A 16,936-nucleotide genomic window follows, 5' to 3' on the forward strand; every position below is an offset into this window, starting at 1 on the left:
GACTACCGCAGTTGTAAACCCCAAGGCGAGTGCGCTGGCTTGGATGAACTTCATCACTAATCTGAACAGACGAAAACAAGACGAATTAGCACTTGCATCAACGCGGTCACCGTAAAAAACGTAACGTTACCAAGAGAGTTCCCGAATGTTCACCTTGATGGAAAATTGACAACTGAAATGGTCTGAGCGTGGCGATCTGTGGGTGTGTGGAGGCTATGTGGGTCGCACGTATTATTACCGGTACAGTAGACTGTAGAGTTGTTGCAGCTTGATCTTTAGATTGGCAATGGGACTCTCACCTCAGTCAGGCTGCTCAGTTCGGAGTCGTTATCCTGTGCGTACATCCCACATGTTTCATACATGTAGGGGCTAGTCTTTAGTTTTACATGTACTGAGAAAATCGACTGAAAACCTGGCTGGCTGCCATGGAGATTTGAGGGCGATGAAAAATTCCAATCTGTCGGCTTTGTGAAAACGTGCCGTACGTTAGTGAGCCTGCCTGCGTTTCCACAAGGCATCTTCGGATTGGCAATTGCAGGGCTTTGCTGCCAGAAGTTGGTAGATGGTACTAGTATAGGCTAAGTAAGAGACAGTTTGAGTTTTGCTAACAAAGTCGGGGAATGCGGAGTTCTTGTGCAAGGTCCGGTACCGCCTACGCGACCATCTTTGCTTCCCTTTGGCGACTTCCTCACAAATAGCAACACAATACATACGCTTGTCAAGCTATTTGCCCACCACTTCGGCCTATGGCACACAAGAAGAAACAAATTTTACATTATCAGTGCTACAATATTGTAATACTATCGGAACATTTATCGTAGCGTTATACATTAGTGTCATCGATCACCTCCTTACGAACAAGTGATTGAGGCCAGTCCCTCGGTTGTATTATAATAGTAGTGTGCAAGGCAGACATGTTTGTGAAACTTACTACACACTAACTGCTAGTCTGTTTTTGATTCCCACTATACTTGGCTAATCAGGTGCTTAGCGAGAGTGAGCTTCGAGATGAACTATCGCCTAACGTCACCGTAATGTTAGCTGGTTTGTTATACAAACAAAAGTTTATCACTGCATTAATAAGCTAGGTACTGTATTATAATTTGTACTTCGTAATACGAAGTGATACCGAAAATATATTTTTTCTAATCGACGAAGCGTGAAAGCTAACCTCTGCAACCATGTTTTCAGCAAAGGGGTCAAGCCATGCGATTGACTCGAATAATGCGTCGAACACAGTACACTTGTCTTAACCTGAACGCTGAGCATTACTGTGATTCACAAATAAACACATGCCCCGTTCCTCTATTAGACGCTATCCGAATCAATCCATGCATTAGCTAAACAGCGCAGCCTCCAATCGGGCAATGCGCTCATCAAGCAGATATCCCCGTTGCCTCGCCATCCACTCTGGCGAACTGCATCAAAATAATCAGACAGCCTGAACAAAATAGAAAACAACATCGGTACGCGTACCCTGAACGGTGGTCACTGAGGCAGTCCATGAAAGGCTGACTAGCACGTAAGGAGGACCCGAAGAGGAGATTCTACCACAAGCGAACGAGCACATTTTCATCAATATGCACACCACTCCAACCTTAGCGCTATTGCCAATGATGACGCTTACCTCAGTAGTGTGGCTGAGTACTGTGCAGAGCGAGGGGCCTAATTCGGCCTCAATATCGTCACTAGGGACGCCCAGTGGCTGGACTCTGAATATGGAAATATCGTCAGCTGTCAGCGACTTCGGCACGATTGCAGTGTTCTAAAGAGCAGCCGTACGCGTAAACGGCGATCGATGGCAACGCTTGCCGCTCGAATTGCAGTCTGTCCCCACGAAATGTCAACATCTCATCGAACCTCGTAGAAAAACAACAACCCCCAACTCACCGGACAAAATTGCAGGGGAAGAACGGCAACGTCACCACCACCTCCCTATTATGCGGTAAGTTGTCCAGCTTTTTCACTACAGCGCAAAACACTCCATAAGCGCACAGCTTCAAACCTCGTCACCTCACCCACACCATACCATGGACATAAGACCTTGACCGGTTCTCCACTGCCACACTCACACTCACCGCACAGGCGTTCTACATATCAACCCCAGTCAGAAAATCACTGTCTGCTCACCAATCATCATAACCCCCTGTCACCTTATTCAGAATCCGGATTTCCGACAACAGTGTCTTGGTTTCCCTGCAAATGAGCCCCCACAACAAATAACATCATCCGTTAATGCATACATAACATCGAGGTAAAATTCACGGCAGCCTACAGCGCCAGCACGAGCGTCTCCTTGGGCCGCACGAAGCTCTGCCAGCATGAGCGCGTCGAGTAGACCAGCAGGTGGTTCGTAGATCCGGTGCCCGCCGCGCCCGACGCCGAGCGCACCTGGAAGCCCACAGCCTTCACACCCTCGTTTCTTGCGCCCTCCTCTTCTCTCGGTCGGTGGCGCTTGGGCCCATGGCCCTCTCGCCACGTCATTGACGTCCGCGACCTCGACGCCATTTTGGCGCGGGTCCGTTTCAAATTCAAATGTGGCATAACAGTTAAGGTTGAATAATCGTGCCATTAACCGAATATCCTTATTTAGGCTGCATTCAAGTTTCCGCCACCTCCCACAATGTCCTTCGCCGCCGCCGACGTGCAGCTGGATGCGCAGCTCTACACGATGATCGAGCTGGAGGGCGATCGCTACCGCGCCTTCTTCGCCAAGCTAAGTGACGGCGCCTTCGTGTCCCGCGACGCTGCGCTGACTTTCTTCCGCAAGAGTAGCCTCTCGGAGCAACAGGTGCAGGAGCTGTACGCGCGGCTCAAGGCGCTGCAGCTGCTGCGAGACCCGAACCGCATGAACGAGACCGAGTTCGTCATGGGGATGCACTTTATCGTGTGCCTGACCAAGCGCAACCTCGTCCAGATCCCGCCCATTTTCCCCAGCTACCTGTTCCCGACACTAGACCTGACCCCAGATCTGACCCCAGAGAGACCCGAGCCATTAAATGACCTGAACACACAGCAGAGATCCGATTTCAATGATCCGCAGATTACGTCTTCAATGACGCCGTTGGGTTCTGCCCAATCGCTGCGTGAATTGGTGAGCATGGAGCTCCGCAGTAAGCAGCAGGAGGCGGAGGGGCTCTCCAGGGTGGACCAGTCTGCAGCCAGAGCGCTCCAAAGCTTGCACGCGTGTGTGGAACGCATCGCCGACCAGGTGGACGCGCTGGGTTTCCCTGTCCCGAGCTCTTCGCGGTCTCTGGACGCGCTGGATGATCTGAGAAATTTGCTGCAGAAGCACGTGCACGCGGCCAAGCAGGAGATTCAGAGCATGCAGATTAATGCGCAGATGCGCAGCGTGACGTCCGAATCGACGCCGCGGGAGGACCCACTGAAGGTCGCGAGCGGCTTGACGCAGGAGCTCCTGGCGCTCCAGCAACAGACTGCGCAGTTAATGGCGAAGAAAGCAGATGTGGTGGGACGCATCATAGCAGTGAAGTCAGGAGGTTCTGCTGCTGGGAGTATGTCCCAGCGGTCATCGTTTGCAGAATCGAAGAACCCTGCATTTGCGCTGTCGAAAGGAGCGCTCACGGTGGGAGAGTTGGGCACGGTATCGGCGTCCACGACGCCACCGAAACACGCAGAAACTAACGTGAACCCGTCGTTGATGCATTCGCACAATAGTGCGTCCAGTGGTGGCTGGGGGACGTTTGGTGCTGCTACAGCGCAAGACCCTTCGCCTCCCCTGCCATTTGCAGCGAAGACCGAGGACCCGCCTGCTTCAAGTGACCCATTCAGTTTTGCGCCTGCTCCTCAACAATCCGAGTCGGCACCGACGCTCGACAAGGACCTTGCCTGGGGAGCGTTTCAGTAAAACTACACTAAGAAGCGGATGATTCTCGCTTAGCTTTACGGTGCCTGACTTTGTTGGCGATGCTGTACTACATACTTTATCTTTCCTCTCGTCACTACAGCGCAGCAGCATTTCCAATTAGTGTCGGCAAAAATGGGATAAACCACGTCAAATGGCTGCGCACCACGTTTAAGTTTGATCTTAAACTGTTCAGAATGCACCACGGTTTTCACGATGTGAACCAATTTGTTGTGTTCGGTTTTGAGTTGTATATGATCATACTCGGGGGTCGTTAGCGCAGCTAGTGGATGATGTCGTGTTCAAGTAACTACAAGGACTTGCGGGCGAAGATAAACGGGTACTTCTGGATGCAAACGACGCTGAAGAAGAACTCAAGGAATTTCACAGAGCTAATCGACTCTGTAGACTCCTTGCTGTGGAGATTCTAATCGTATATCGAGCTGTCCATGTTTCGGATCAAGTAGCTGAACGGGTAGCGACAAGGGCAACGAAAGACTACGACGACGCTTTGTCGGGCCTCAACGATTCTGGAGCAACACCATTTGTCGACGAGGTTGTGTTTGAGCTCATAAAACAAGAGCTGCTTGACGTAAACGGGAATGAGATCCAAGCGCTTAATGTGTCCAACCAGCTAGTAATAGGTACCATGCGCAAGTTCGGACTGGCTGGGCTGCGTGTTCTGCTTCGTACACGGGCCAAAGCTGCCTACGATGTCGATGAAACAATTGTGCCTCCGGCCTGAAGAAGCTCGGAAATTTGTTGGTTAACATGAGGCAATGCTGTCACAGTGGACAGGACCATAACAGTTCAAATTGGTGATGTTCTACTTCCGTTTGGAGGTGCTGGACCATGGACCCACACGAAACAAAAGGCCATGAAACGATGAAGCCCCGGGTAGTCAGGGATCTCCCAAGACGTATAACTCGGGTGAGGTCTTCGCCAACAAGTATGCGCCATCGTCCTTGATGTCGCCAAACCCTCACACGTTGCTGGTGCCCAGCTGGAGGATAACTAGCGAAATGGATCTCGACGATGTAGCGACCGTGCCCCAAGACTCGTCGACGACTGCCAAGAAGGGCCCTCCATGAATTGCTCCAGCGGTGGCAGACTGGAGACCAACGCTAAAGGAAAGTCATTCCGATAATGTTGTTCACCTCATCAGTCGGGTGGTTTCCAAGAGCCCTTGGCGCGTGCTGCCTTCATCATTGTGGCTCACAGCGCTGTAACTTACAGCCGTAAGACGGGTGCGAGACTCTGAAGCTCTCCCATCCGCTTTCGAGGCGTGTATCTCGCTCCTTTACTCGATTGTAATCAACGATTGACTAGAGTCGACTAGGTAAACATGGCCCGCCTCACGGTCAGTGTGTTGACGCGTCCCCAAGTCGCGTCAAGTCGTGCATCGGAGCTTACCGTGTGCCGTTCATATCTTGACAGGCGAGTGGCGTCCACGACATTTCTTCATCGCCCACAGACGGCGATGGCGACCAGGATTATTTGGATAGCGATCACGATCGGGTACTCGCCTACTCAAGGCGTTGACGTCGGTGGCCGCTGTCTGCTCTGCTACGCCAGACGCGACTGTCAAAGTGCTGTCATTAGTTCATTCTCACATTTGCCTTCAACGAGCAAAGCAGAGCAACATGAAGTTCTTTTTCCCTACGATTGTGGTCGCCCTCTTGGCCAGCGCTGCTCAGGCTGGACCCATGGTCCAGCAGGGCACTACCAAATGCAACTCCAAGACTGCGGCTCCGTCCACCTCAACGGTGAGCACCAGCACGGCCGGCTCCAGTGAGGCCACCACCTCGACACCAACGGCTACGACGGCCACTACTTCGGTTGCTGCTTCTGCTTCTACTGATGATACAGACGCCTCCATTGGCGCTGAAGCCGATGACTCGGCGGTGTCGGACTACCTGACGTCGTCTTCGGCGTCGACTGGTTCATACTCGGCTGCGTCGACCAGCGATTCGACTCAGTACTCGTCATCGACGTACTCGTCCTACACGTCAACCGATGCCAGTGCCGCCAGCACAACCACCGACTACACGTCTTCTAGCTCTGCAAGTGAGACCACCGACTACTCGTCCACCGCTGCTAGTGCTGCTTACACCTCGACGGCAGCGAGTGAAGCCGCGTCAACTGCTGCTAGTGACGCCTACGCTACATCGACGGCAGATTCGGCCGCTAGTGCGGCTGCTACAACCGCTTCCAGCAGCACTAACACGACGACAACCGCTGCCTGCACTCTGTCGGGTACCTACTCGGACGGGACAGACGTGTCCTCGTGCAGCAGCATTGTGATCAGCGACTTGACCGTCCCCAAGGGAGTCACGCTGGACCTGACGAACGTTGCCGACGGTGCCACGATTACATTTGAGGGCACCACGACGTTCGGAGAGGAGGAATGGGACGGCCCGTTGATTCTGCTGACGGGTAACGACCTCACTGTCACCGGCACGGGTACTTTGGATGGCCAGGGATCCTGGTACTGGGAGCAAGGCACGTCCATCTCAAAGCCCGTGTTCTTCCGTCTGAAGAAGGTCATGTCGTCTACGCTCGAGAGCTTCAACATCAAGAACTCGCCGTACCGCACGTTCAGTATCCTGGACTGCGAGGACACGACGCTCACGGGCTTGACCCTGGACTCCAGCGCTGGCGACGACACCGCCAAGAACACGGACGGCTTCGACTTGAGCCGCAATGTTGGCCTCACGATCTCCGACTGCACGGTGTACAACCAGGACGACTGCCTCGCCATGCAGTCCAGTAACGACACGACCTTCTCGGGCAACACGTGCAGCGGTGGCCACGGTATCTCCATCGGTTCGCTGGGTGGAGACTCCGTCACGGAGTCGGACATTGTCAGCGGCCTGACCGTCAAGAACAACAAGATCATCGACAGCGTCAACGGTATCCGTATCAAAACCATCATTGACCTGTACGGCACAGTCACGGGCGCTTCATACACGGACAACACCCTGTCCAACGTCGAGAACGCCATTGTGATCCACTCGGACTACAGCAAGTCGGAGGGCGGCTACACTGGCGACGCTACCAGTAAGGTGGCGATCACGGACATCACGATCTCGGGACTCTCCGGCACGGCCGACGACATCTACGACATTCTGGTCAACGCCGACGTGGTCTCGGGCTGGACGTTCTCGGACATCACGGTCACAGGAGACACGGGTAGCTGCAGCGGCGAGCCTAGCGGTGTGGACTGCTAAGCCCTAGCGTTTACTTGTTGTGACGTAGAGCAATGTTGTGATAGCCGAAAGGGACAAGTAGCCAACATGTGTGACGTAAATCTGAATGACCATGTTTTCAAGCCTGATGATCCTAAACTGCGTCCGAAGAATCCACGAACAGGGAATAGAAATCGTATTTTTCATGTTTTACTCAGTTGCGTTTGCGCCGCCTACGCAGAGGCTGCAGTCGCCAAGGGAGCGAGAGGCGTGACTTCCACGTTCAGTGGTCCCTTGACGGGGATTGTGAGCGAAAACTCGTACGTGAGCGTCCACGGGTCCTCAACCGTTTTGATGTCGAACTTGCTGAAAAGCGTGGCCATCGCCAACTTGATCTCCATTTGGGCGAACTTCTGGCCGATGCACACGTGCTGGCCAGACCCGAAGGCGCTGAACACGTAGGGAGATAGGACACGAAGCTTACCCGTCTCCGGATCAATCATGCGCTCAGGCTTGAACTCAAGCGCGTCCTCTCCCCACGTCCTCTTGTTGCGCGCGTTGCAGTACGACGAGACCATCATAGTCTGTCCCTTCTCCACAAAGGTGCCATCGACCAGCGTCGTGCTTTCCATCGCTTCACGCACGATGAAGCCAGTGGACGGGTGCAGACGCACGTTCTCCTTCACAACCGCTTCGAGGTACACCAAGTCACGGATCTGCTGCTCCGTCGGTACCTTGATTTCGCCCGTGAGAAGTCCTGGCAGCTTGTCCTTCATCTCTTCCCGGATCTTCTGCAGCACCTCCGGGTAGCGGTTCATGTTGACAATGAACCAGCCCATACTGTGCGCCGTCGAGTCCTTGCCGGCAAACACAAACGTCATGACCATGTCCCGCATGATGGTGGCGTCGTCGTCCTCGATGTGCATCTCCTCCGTCTGTCGGAGCTTGCTCTCCATGAAGAGCGTAACGAGGTCTCTGGCCACCAGTTTCTCGCCCTTTGCAGCAAGCTCCGCCTTCTTGTTCATGGACTGCACGATCACCTTGTTGATAAACTCGTGCATGATCCGCGTGTTGTCCATGAGAATCTTCTCCCACCCGATGTTCAGGTACTTCTTGAGCTCCCAGAGCCACAGCGGCGACTGAATGCGCACGCCAAACGCCACTGACCCCTCGTTGAAAGCCTTCAGGAACTCGTGGTCCTCTTCACGGTCAGGGCTGTTCTTGAGCGTGTCCATCTCAATTCCGAAGCCAATCTTGGCAATGGCGTCCATGGTGAAGTGGCTCAGCTCCTCCTTGATACTGAACGGCTTGCCACGTTTGTGGTAAATGTCCAACACATCCAGGAACACTCCAAGTTTCTCACCCACAGTCGCCTCCATCACGTCCTTCATCATCTGCATGGAGAACAAGTGGCTCGCCGTCTTGCGGTGGTAGAACCACGGATCACCGTCCGAGATGACCATGCCGTTGCCAAAGATGTCGTAGCTGATGTACTGCCCCACTGGTCCACGCAGGAACACGTCGTCCTGGGTCTTGAGCACGTCCTCGAACATGTCGGGTGAGGACAGCACGATAGTCGCCGGGCGTCCGGGGATGGCGAACATCCACGGACGGTTGTCGAACTCGATGGACTGTTCGTTCAGCCAGTCGTGGAAGCGCTCGGCATTGCCACCGGCGTCCAGGATGTTCTTGAGAATGGGGAGCGTGGTCTTCGGCATGGGCGGCAGCTTGCGAGCTTCAATCGTCGCGTTCTTCTTGGAGCTGTGCAGTAGCAACGACAGACCCAAACTCACGGCCACTGCCGCAGCGGCGGCGACAGCCACGTCATTGCGATCGCCGAGGAGTTCCGACACAGCTTTCATGGCGTCGAGTTAGTGGAGACTGTGCCTGTGATCGACGGGTGAAAAGCGCAAGTGAAGGGTGGCATGATTGCAGTCGCAGACGGTCGTTTTGGGGGTTCATACGGAGACTTCCCTCCCCGAGACGAGCCATAAGTTGACACCTTGCATGATGAGAAAAGGGCCACGGATGAGGGCGTCTCTACTGATCCGTCCGTCAACTGACCTTCCCGTGGTCATTCAAACCACTTCAAGGTCGGCGTGGGAGTGGAGATCACTGCCACCGACAGCCTGTCAGGGACTGGAGACCGAGGACCTTGGAGAAAACTGTGTAGGGAACGAATGGCGCTTATCGCGGACGATTGTGAACGGGGTCTTGGCTGGAAGTCATACACGATGGAAGTGCTACGGTAGACTGCTGCATAACTGGCAGAGGGCAACGTTTACTTTACGGATAGGTCCAGTAAACCCGAAGAGCATCCTCGACAGCGTGGCTTCCTTCACGTCGAGCGTTTTGTTGCTGTCTTGCACGGGTCGATGACGCCCCATTTTGCTGGTCTCGACGGCTTGGGCGACAGCCATGATAGATGCCATCGCCGTTTACCCACCAGCGCAGGTACATCGTCAATGGATTTGAAGTACTTGTACCTTGCACTGCTGCTGCTACAAACGAATGAGCAGTCTGGGCGAACCGAGTGTGCTACTGCATTGAACCGCGACCAAACGCTTCTGCTTGTCTGTGTCAGCGATGCTCAGCTCCAGGCGAAATATCGTCCACGGGTTCTTCATTGTTGAGAGACTCAACAACGACGGCCCAGCCATGGAGGAAGACCTTTCCAAACACCAACAACATGTAAGGGTCCTGTTGGTTCGGGGAAATGCGACGACGGTATCGGGTAAGATAGGAAGCCAACTACATAAAGGTTTTGAATTGAAATACAAGCATACTTCGCCTGCAGTAAAGTTCAACGGAACATCGTATTCCATATTCCTAGCCGCGGACAACCTTTACCTCTCGAACCGCGCGGTCCGACGCAAAGTTGAATACAATTGCCATCACATCAGCGCCAGGAAGACGTAGCGTCGATAGACCGTGGACCATTTTTTGGGGTGGAGAACAATTGAGCTTTGAGCTAAACACGCTCAAAAAGGCCGCCTTGCACTCTGTCCGAAACTTTCCTCCCTGTGCGTTGACCTCTTGTCGATCATACTTGACCAGACGTTGAGAGCTGTCCTTCAGAGTATTTGCCACCACGGATATATCGTCGAAATAAACCTGCAGTCTACGAAGTCGAGAATTATTCCTCTCGCATGTTTGCACAAAGGATTCCGCGGCTACGTGACGGCTCTCAATCGTCAGTTCCGACAATCTCGGACACGAAGAAATTACCCATGACATGTCGAATGCAGGTATTGCGTAGTTATTGTTGCGTAGCGTTAGTCGTATACACTGCAGTGACGGCCCAATCAGGCCCAGTAGACGAGGAAGTCCGTTATCGGGGTGGAATACGATCTCCATGTTCAACAACAATTCGTTGTGGCTTGCCTGAACATGCCCAGACCTAGATCGAACCAGACTACTTCGGTGTAGATCACAAAGGCCAACTCCAGGATTAATTGCATTGACCCACTCGCTTTCGTTGTCGTCATCCACCAACTTGACCCCGCACACACGCCTTCCGCGAAGAACATCTCGAGAGTCGAATACGCACCCTTCGTTATCGAATATTCCGACGATAGCGTCCTCTTTCACTTCATACTCGTGTTCATTTGGCCCAGTAGCTGACGTTCTCTGCCACTCGATGGCAAAAAGTTCCTGTTCCGGATTGTCGCTCTCAAGAACTTTCGCAATAGCCTCAGCATCTTCAACGCTAAAATCCACTTCGGCAATTTTGATTCTTCTGACCGAAGAGCGAGAAAGCGCTCGCTTCGAGAAAAGCGCATACGCCAACCAGTGCCTCGATTCATGTCATATACACTGTAACACACCTGTGGAAAAACGTGAATGGACTGGCAGGACTGTGTCACGGCCAGAGCTGCACAAAAAGCTTAGAGCTGCCATCCCAGCTGAGGGTGAAACTGCACGTGAACAGCTTTCGCAATACACGAATCAGGTTCGACATTGCTGGAATGGCTGTCGATAGGAAGTATACTGGAAATCATTCGGAATATGGATGCGTATTCTGTCGGCTCGGCTGATAGCCAAAACTTCACCCTGGAAAAGCGGACCCTGCCACACATGTTGCAAATGAGCTGGATAAAGGCGATGGTTGATTTGTTATACCAGTTGTCCTTGTCAATATGGCTCGCATTGACCGAGTCCATAATAAAAGACGTGTAAAAACCTTGTGGTGAGGGTTTCGAACATGTTAGTGTGCTTTCCAGGCTCGAAGAAGCCTCACTTGGTCATTATCCAGATTGTTTTTAATTGCCTCCCAAGAATGTGCCAATACGATGCAGCTCATGCTCAAATCAAATTCTTCAACCACAAGACGTACGGGGACTTTGAGACCTCGTACCGAAGATTCAGCCGCTACAGACGTAGGCAAGGCTCTTGACATGTTCGACCACGCCTCAATCTGTTTCCACGTTTCCCTGAAACCCGTACTCGTGTTGTGCGGTCCTAGTCGAGAGCACATTAGCATCAGGCTTTGTTTCAGCGAGTCAAAATCTTCAACAAGTTTTGACTTCAACTCAATCATTACTGGTAATTTTTCCATCTCGGATACATGACCTCGATAAAGTTCTTCTGGTTGGCACACAAACTTTTTCAATAGGTGGACGAGGGCCTCCGCATCAATCCACCCGATGGCGGCAAACAGTGAGAGCCCCTCACGCATCATTATGAGCCTGTTTGAATTTTCTGTGCGACTTGTGCCGTGGCCAAGCAAGTAAGCAAAGGCATGTGGATATCCAATAGTGACGTGGACAGAAGCCTCGTAGTTTGGACCCCACCGCCAGACTTTCACCTCACTACCTGTATCATCAAAAATTCTTTTCATTGATGCCGACATGAACTCCAACTCTTCAAGAAGCATCGTAGCTAGGAATGAAATCTACAGACTGAAAACTTCGGGTGCGATTGATAGATGGAAGACGACAGTAATGAATTGCAGGCCGATTTGGCTACGACCTCGTGCATGAACATGGCAAATTTTCAACTCGACAAACTCTCGATGGTCTGCTACCGAATGTGATCGATGGCGACATGCATTCGACGATCGAAGTGCATCGCAGCAGCGCTATATGAAAACAAATTAAAGGCGCGTGACAATGCACTTTCGTTGATAGTCAACAACGGCGCGGTCTTGTTGTCGGTCGAGCGAGAGTGGAGTATGCATTTGGCCGCATTTCAACTTGGGTCACCTCTTTGGAACCTCGTGCCTTGGGACTTCAACACTTCCACCACGGAATTTCCACGTGACCATGAAGAGATCTGACTTTGCGGCAACTTGTGCATGGCGCAAGGTAGAAGCGTATACTGCATGTGCGTGTTGCCGTTGTGTGTACTTCTGTTCCAGGGGGGCGATCGCCGTTCTCTAAATGCAGTGCAACTTCATCACTTAAGACGGAACCTATACAAACGCTGTCAACACTTGCCTCTCGTCTCGGGACAAGGACGAGTGCCATTGCCCCTGGATACACACGGGAAGATCGGGGAGGGAATTGGCTCCGCTGTCAGCCCCTTTTCTTCAATGAGCATGTGGCCCGTCTGGAAGTCCGCATGGCCCTCCGTTGCTTGACCTCCTTCCCCACTCGCGCTTTCCAGCCGTCGATCACAGCCCGTCGGAATCGCAGGCTCCACTAACTCGACGCCATGAAAGCTGTGTCGGAACTCCTCGGCGATCGCAATGACGTGGCTGTCGCCGCCGCTGCGGCAGTGGCCGTGAGTTTGGGTCTGTCGTTGCTACTGCACAGCTCCAAGAAGAACGCGACGATTGAAGCTCGCAAGCTGCCGCCCATGCCGAAGACCACGCTCCCCATTCTCAAGAACATCCTGGACGCCGGTGGCAATGCCGAGCGCTTCCACGACTGGTTGAACGAACAGTCCACCGAGTTCGACAACCGCCCGTGGATGTTCACTATCCCTGGTCGTCCGGCGAACATCGTGCTGTCCTCGCCCGAGATATTCGAGGACGTGCTCAAGACCCAGGACGACGTGTTCCTCCGGGGCCCCACGGGTCAACATATCAGTTATGACCTGTTCGGCAACGGGATGGTCATCACGGACGGAGACTTGTGGTTCTACCACCGCAAGACGGCGAGCCACTTGTTCTCCATGCAGATGATGAAGGACGTGATGGAGGCGACTGTGTGCGAGAAGTTGAGTGTGTTCCTGGATGTGTTGGGTGTGTACCACACGCGCGGCCGAACGTTCAGCGTCAAGCAGGAGCTGAGCCACTTCACGATGGATGTGATTGCTAAAATCGCCTTTGGCATTGAGCTGGACACGCTCAAGAACAGTCCTGACCGAGACGACGACCACGAGTTCCTGAAGGCATTTAACAAGGCGTGCGTGGCGTTTGGCGTGCGTATTCAGTCGCCGATGTGGCTCTGGGAGCTCAAGAGGTACCTGAACGTTGGCTGGGAACGCGTCTTCAAGGAGAACAACACCATTATTCAAAAGTTCATCAACGATGTGATCGTGCAGTCCATGAACAAGAAGGCGGAGCTTGCTGCCAAGGGCGAGAAACTGGTGGCCAGAGATCTGATCTCGCTCTTCATGGAGAGCAAGCTCCGACAGACGGAGGAGATGCACATCGAGGACGACGACGCCACCATCATGCGGGATATGGTCATGTCTTTCGCGTTTGCCGGCAAGGACTCGACGGCCGACAACATGTGCTGGTTCATTGTCAACATGAACCGCTACCCGGAGGTGCTGCAGAAGATCCGGGAAGAGATGAAGGACAAGCTGCCAGGACTTCTCACGGGCGAGATTAAGGTGCCGACGCAGGACCAGGTTCGTGACCTCGTCTACCTCGAAGCCGTCATGAAGGAGAACATGCGTCTGCACCCGTCCACTGGCTTCATCGTGCGTGAAGCGATGGAAAGCACGACGCTGGTCGATGGCACCTTTGTGGAGAAGGGACAGACGTTGATGATCTCTTCCTACTGCAACGCGCGCAACAAGAGGACGTGGGGAGAGGACGCGCTCGAGTTCAAGCCTGAGCGCATGATTGATCCGGAGACGGGCAAGCTTCGTGTCCTATCCCCCTACGTGTTCAGCGGCTTCGGGTCTGGCCAGCACGTGTGCATCGGCCAGAAGTTCGCGATGATGGAGATTAAGTTAACCTTGGCTACGCTTTTCAGCAAGTTTGACATCAAGACTATTGAGGATCCGTGGACGCTCACGTATGAGTTCTCACTCACCACCCCGGTCAAGGGCGGCTTGAGCGTGGAAGTCACCCCCTTGACACCTGCAGCCTCTGCGTAAGTACCAGAGTGTTTCTATGAACCTGATGCAAGGTGAGGCAATGATTCAGTAAATCAATGGTGTTGTTGTTCGGCTTTGCGTTCAAAATTGTGCAATTGACTGCCACCCGGACACGAAATGTCTTGAAGTAAGTATACTTACTGTAATTGGGGCGGATGTTTATTTATTCCACCCGTACGTAGTTCTCACTTTACGCACCGCGCGCTCCTCTACGAACTCAAAAATCATAGACGTTGTGTCGCGATCCAGAGGCTGAAGTCTCAGTCGTTGTCCGTGTGCCTGCTTTTTAGCAGGAGGGGGTTCACTCCGGTTGATCACGCTCAAGAAAGCCAGCCTGCAATCCATTTGGAGTTCCTTCTTCGCCTGAAGCTCTTCACCATCGTGACATGCCAAATTTTCTCGGATCATTTGATAGTCGCTAAAATGCAGAACCCTCACTGTCAGGTATTCCAGCGATCGATTGGAGGCAAGCATTGGCTGCGGTGGCAGCGATTCGTGGTAGCAAACTAGTGGACAATCCCACCATTGCAGGTGTCTTGACAGAGAGTGAGACGCATCGCACAGTGTATTTGCCACCACGCGTAACTCATCAAACGCAGCTTCCAGGTGACGTACATGAAAACCATTTCCCTCGCAGGCGCGAACGAAATTAATAGCTGAGAGCCTCCTGTTTCTTACGGACAGCTCCAGAAGGTGAGGGCACGAGGCAATAATCCAGAAAGGATCAAGTACACGAGTTAAGTGCACGCTACTGAAAGTCAGTCGCAGAGACTGCAGATACGAACCCACCAGATGTAGTAGCTGGGGTAGTCCTTCGGCAGCTCCCGATGAATAAGCGAATCCCAACTCCAGCATTTTCCTGGGGGTTTCCTTGGCAGCTGGCACATGGTTGCATGGGGCGAGACTGCGACGCTGGAGCGCACACAGACCCACCCCGGGAACAATCGCATCAACCCACTCCCTTCTGCCATCATCTCCAATGATTTTCACACCACAGACACGTCTTCCTCGTAGAACTTCCGATGACTCAACTGCCCCAGTACGTCCTACAATCCCATTCACTCGCACGGTTGCACTCTCGTTCACGTGATATTCACGTTCATCTTGAGCTTGCACTTGGTCGTTGATGCTCGCGTGGTCTGGTACTGGGCTATCGTTTGCAAGTACCTTTGCGATAGCCTTGACATCTTCAATTTTTAGATCCACTTCAGTAAGTTTCATTCTGCTTACGGAGGATCTTGACCGAGCGCGCTTCGAGAACAAAGCGTATGCTAACCATTGCCACACTGCAGCGCGTGTTGCCCCATCAGTACTGTATGTCCAAGAAGGCATAATGTGGACCGATTGGCACGATCGCGTCACTGCAATTGCAGCACAGAATGCTTTGAGCTCCCACATAAACCGGTCGTGAAATTCCATTTTGATGCAGTTTGTAGTGCATCTCGTTGGCTTGGTTGGGGCTATGCAGGTGTCTCTACTAAGAAGACCCGATACCATTCGGCAGGTAGATTCCGATGCCGCTTGTGTTTCTTGTCCGTTCAGCAGCCTGATCGGTAGCGTCGAAAACTGAACGTGACCGCTTATTTCATTAACGAGCTCCGCGAACTTGACATTAATAGTGTGCTCACCACGGCTCTGAGATGATCTAAACGTTGTGGGGGTATTCCTTGCGCTGATTGAATCCAAGAGAAACGAGGAATAGTAACCACCTCTTGAACGTGACGTAGCCATGCCAAAAGACAATGAAGCCCAGCCCCAACAGATCTGATCGCTGTCCAGCGTATCTCTGATCACGTCCCAGGCTCGTCTCAATACAGCTTCACCCTTCTTGGTGTCACAGTCGTCAATCCTAAGACGTACCGGGATGTCGACGCCTCTCAGCGCGGGTGACACAGATGAGTGAGCCATCAGCTCGAGCTTCCTCCATGCTTCCTGAAATCCGTGGCTTGTGTTGTGAGATCCCAAACTGCAGCAAGTGGAAACGAGCGTGTCCTCCATCCAACGCAGATCAGTAGTTGGGATTCCCTCCGATGATATCTTCAACTCGACAAATACCGGAAGTTCCTCCACATCCAACTCGTGATTTTCCCAAACTTGCGGCGGATGGCACGTACACAAACTCAGTAGGGAAATCAGCGTTTCTGCGTTGATCCACGCAATCGCAGCAAATAGTGACAGCCCCTCGCGAAGGATCTTGAGTCGAAGTTCACGCTCAGCCAACGACCCAACCACGAGCTTTGGAAATTCAACGGAGAATTGAATAGCTGATCCGTATTCTGGCCCCCAGCGGGAGACTTCGATCTCGCTGTCCGTGTCGTCAACAAGATTTTTCATGAACGCGCACCAGGGTGCCAGGAATTCCAAATCAGCCAAGCGCATCTTCAGCTCCGTTTTGTAGTTTGCTTCTTTGTTTGTCCAGGGTTTTATCCCACCCCAGAGAAAAGATATGAGAAGGCCCACCTCACCGGGTGCAGTAACTACTTCACTTAGCGCAGACAAAGGTTGGCTTGTATTAGTCTTCTCTCCAACCAACCTCTTGTGGCAGTTGAGGTCACTTCCCATCTGCATATTCCTAGTACTCTCTTCTCGACTTATTTTCTTACGTTTG

General features: G+C 52.7%; 5 protein-coding genes across 5 annotated transcripts; 3 read left to right on the top strand and 2 right to left on the bottom strand.

Annotated features, from left to right (window-relative positions):
- Positions 1-1,336: 1,336 nt before the first annotated feature.
- On the bottom strand, positions 1,337-2,508 carry KRP23_11403 (uncharacterized protein; the record flags this gene model as incomplete). Its single annotated transcript, XM_067881951.1, has 8 exons — positions 1,337-1,418; positions 1,477-1,547; positions 1,628-1,712; positions 1,783-1,827; positions 1,891-1,966; positions 2,030-2,090; positions 2,154-2,196; positions 2,276-2,508. The coding sequence occupies 8 exons, from the start codon at positions 2,506-2,508 to the stop codon at positions 1,337-1,339; spliced, it is 696 nt and encodes a 231-aa protein (XP_067740240.1).
- A 115-nt stretch (positions 2,509-2,623) lies between these two features.
- KRP23_11404 (uncharacterized protein) lies at positions 2,624-3,868 on the top strand (the record flags this gene model as incomplete). Its single annotated transcript, XM_067881952.1, has 1 exon — positions 2,624-3,868. One exon carries the CDS (start codon positions 2,624-2,626, stop codon positions 3,866-3,868), a length of 1,245 nt encoding a protein of 414 aa, XP_067740241.1.
- Positions 3,869-5,508: 1,640 nt separating this feature from the next.
- Positions 5,509-7,095, top strand: KRP23_11405 (Endopolygalacturonase B; the record flags this gene model as incomplete). The annotated part of the gene is made up of 1 exon (XM_067881953.1): positions 5,509-7,095. The coding sequence occupies one exon, from the start codon at positions 5,509-5,511 to the stop codon at positions 7,093-7,095; it is 1,587 nt and encodes a 528-aa protein (XP_067740242.1).
- Positions 7,096-7,286: 191 nt separating this feature from the next.
- Positions 7,287-8,915, bottom strand: KRP23_11406 (Cytochrome P450 86A2; the record flags this gene model as incomplete). Its single annotated transcript, XM_067881954.1, has 1 exon — positions 7,287-8,915. The coding sequence occupies one exon, from the start codon at positions 8,913-8,915 to the stop codon at positions 7,287-7,289; it is 1,629 nt and encodes a 542-aa protein (XP_067740243.1).
- A 3,793-nt stretch (positions 8,916-12,708) lies between these two features.
- KRP23_11407 (uncharacterized protein) lies at positions 12,709-13,180 on the top strand (the record flags this gene model as incomplete). Its single annotated transcript, XM_067881955.1, has 2 exons — positions 12,709-13,094; positions 13,177-13,180. The coding sequence occupies 2 exons, from the start codon at positions 12,709-12,711 to the stop codon at positions 13,178-13,180; spliced, it is 390 nt and encodes a 129-aa protein (XP_067740244.1).
- Between the last annotated feature and the right edge of the window lie 3,756 nt (positions 13,181-16,936).

This window comes from Phytophthora ramorum, assembly GCF_020800215.1.
Source record: "Phytophthora ramorum isolate Pr-102 chromosome Unknown Phyram_PR-102_s0012, whole genome shotgun sequence".
Taxonomy (NCBI): domain Eukaryota; phylum Oomycota; class Peronosporomycetes; order Peronosporales; family Peronosporaceae; genus Phytophthora; species Phytophthora ramorum.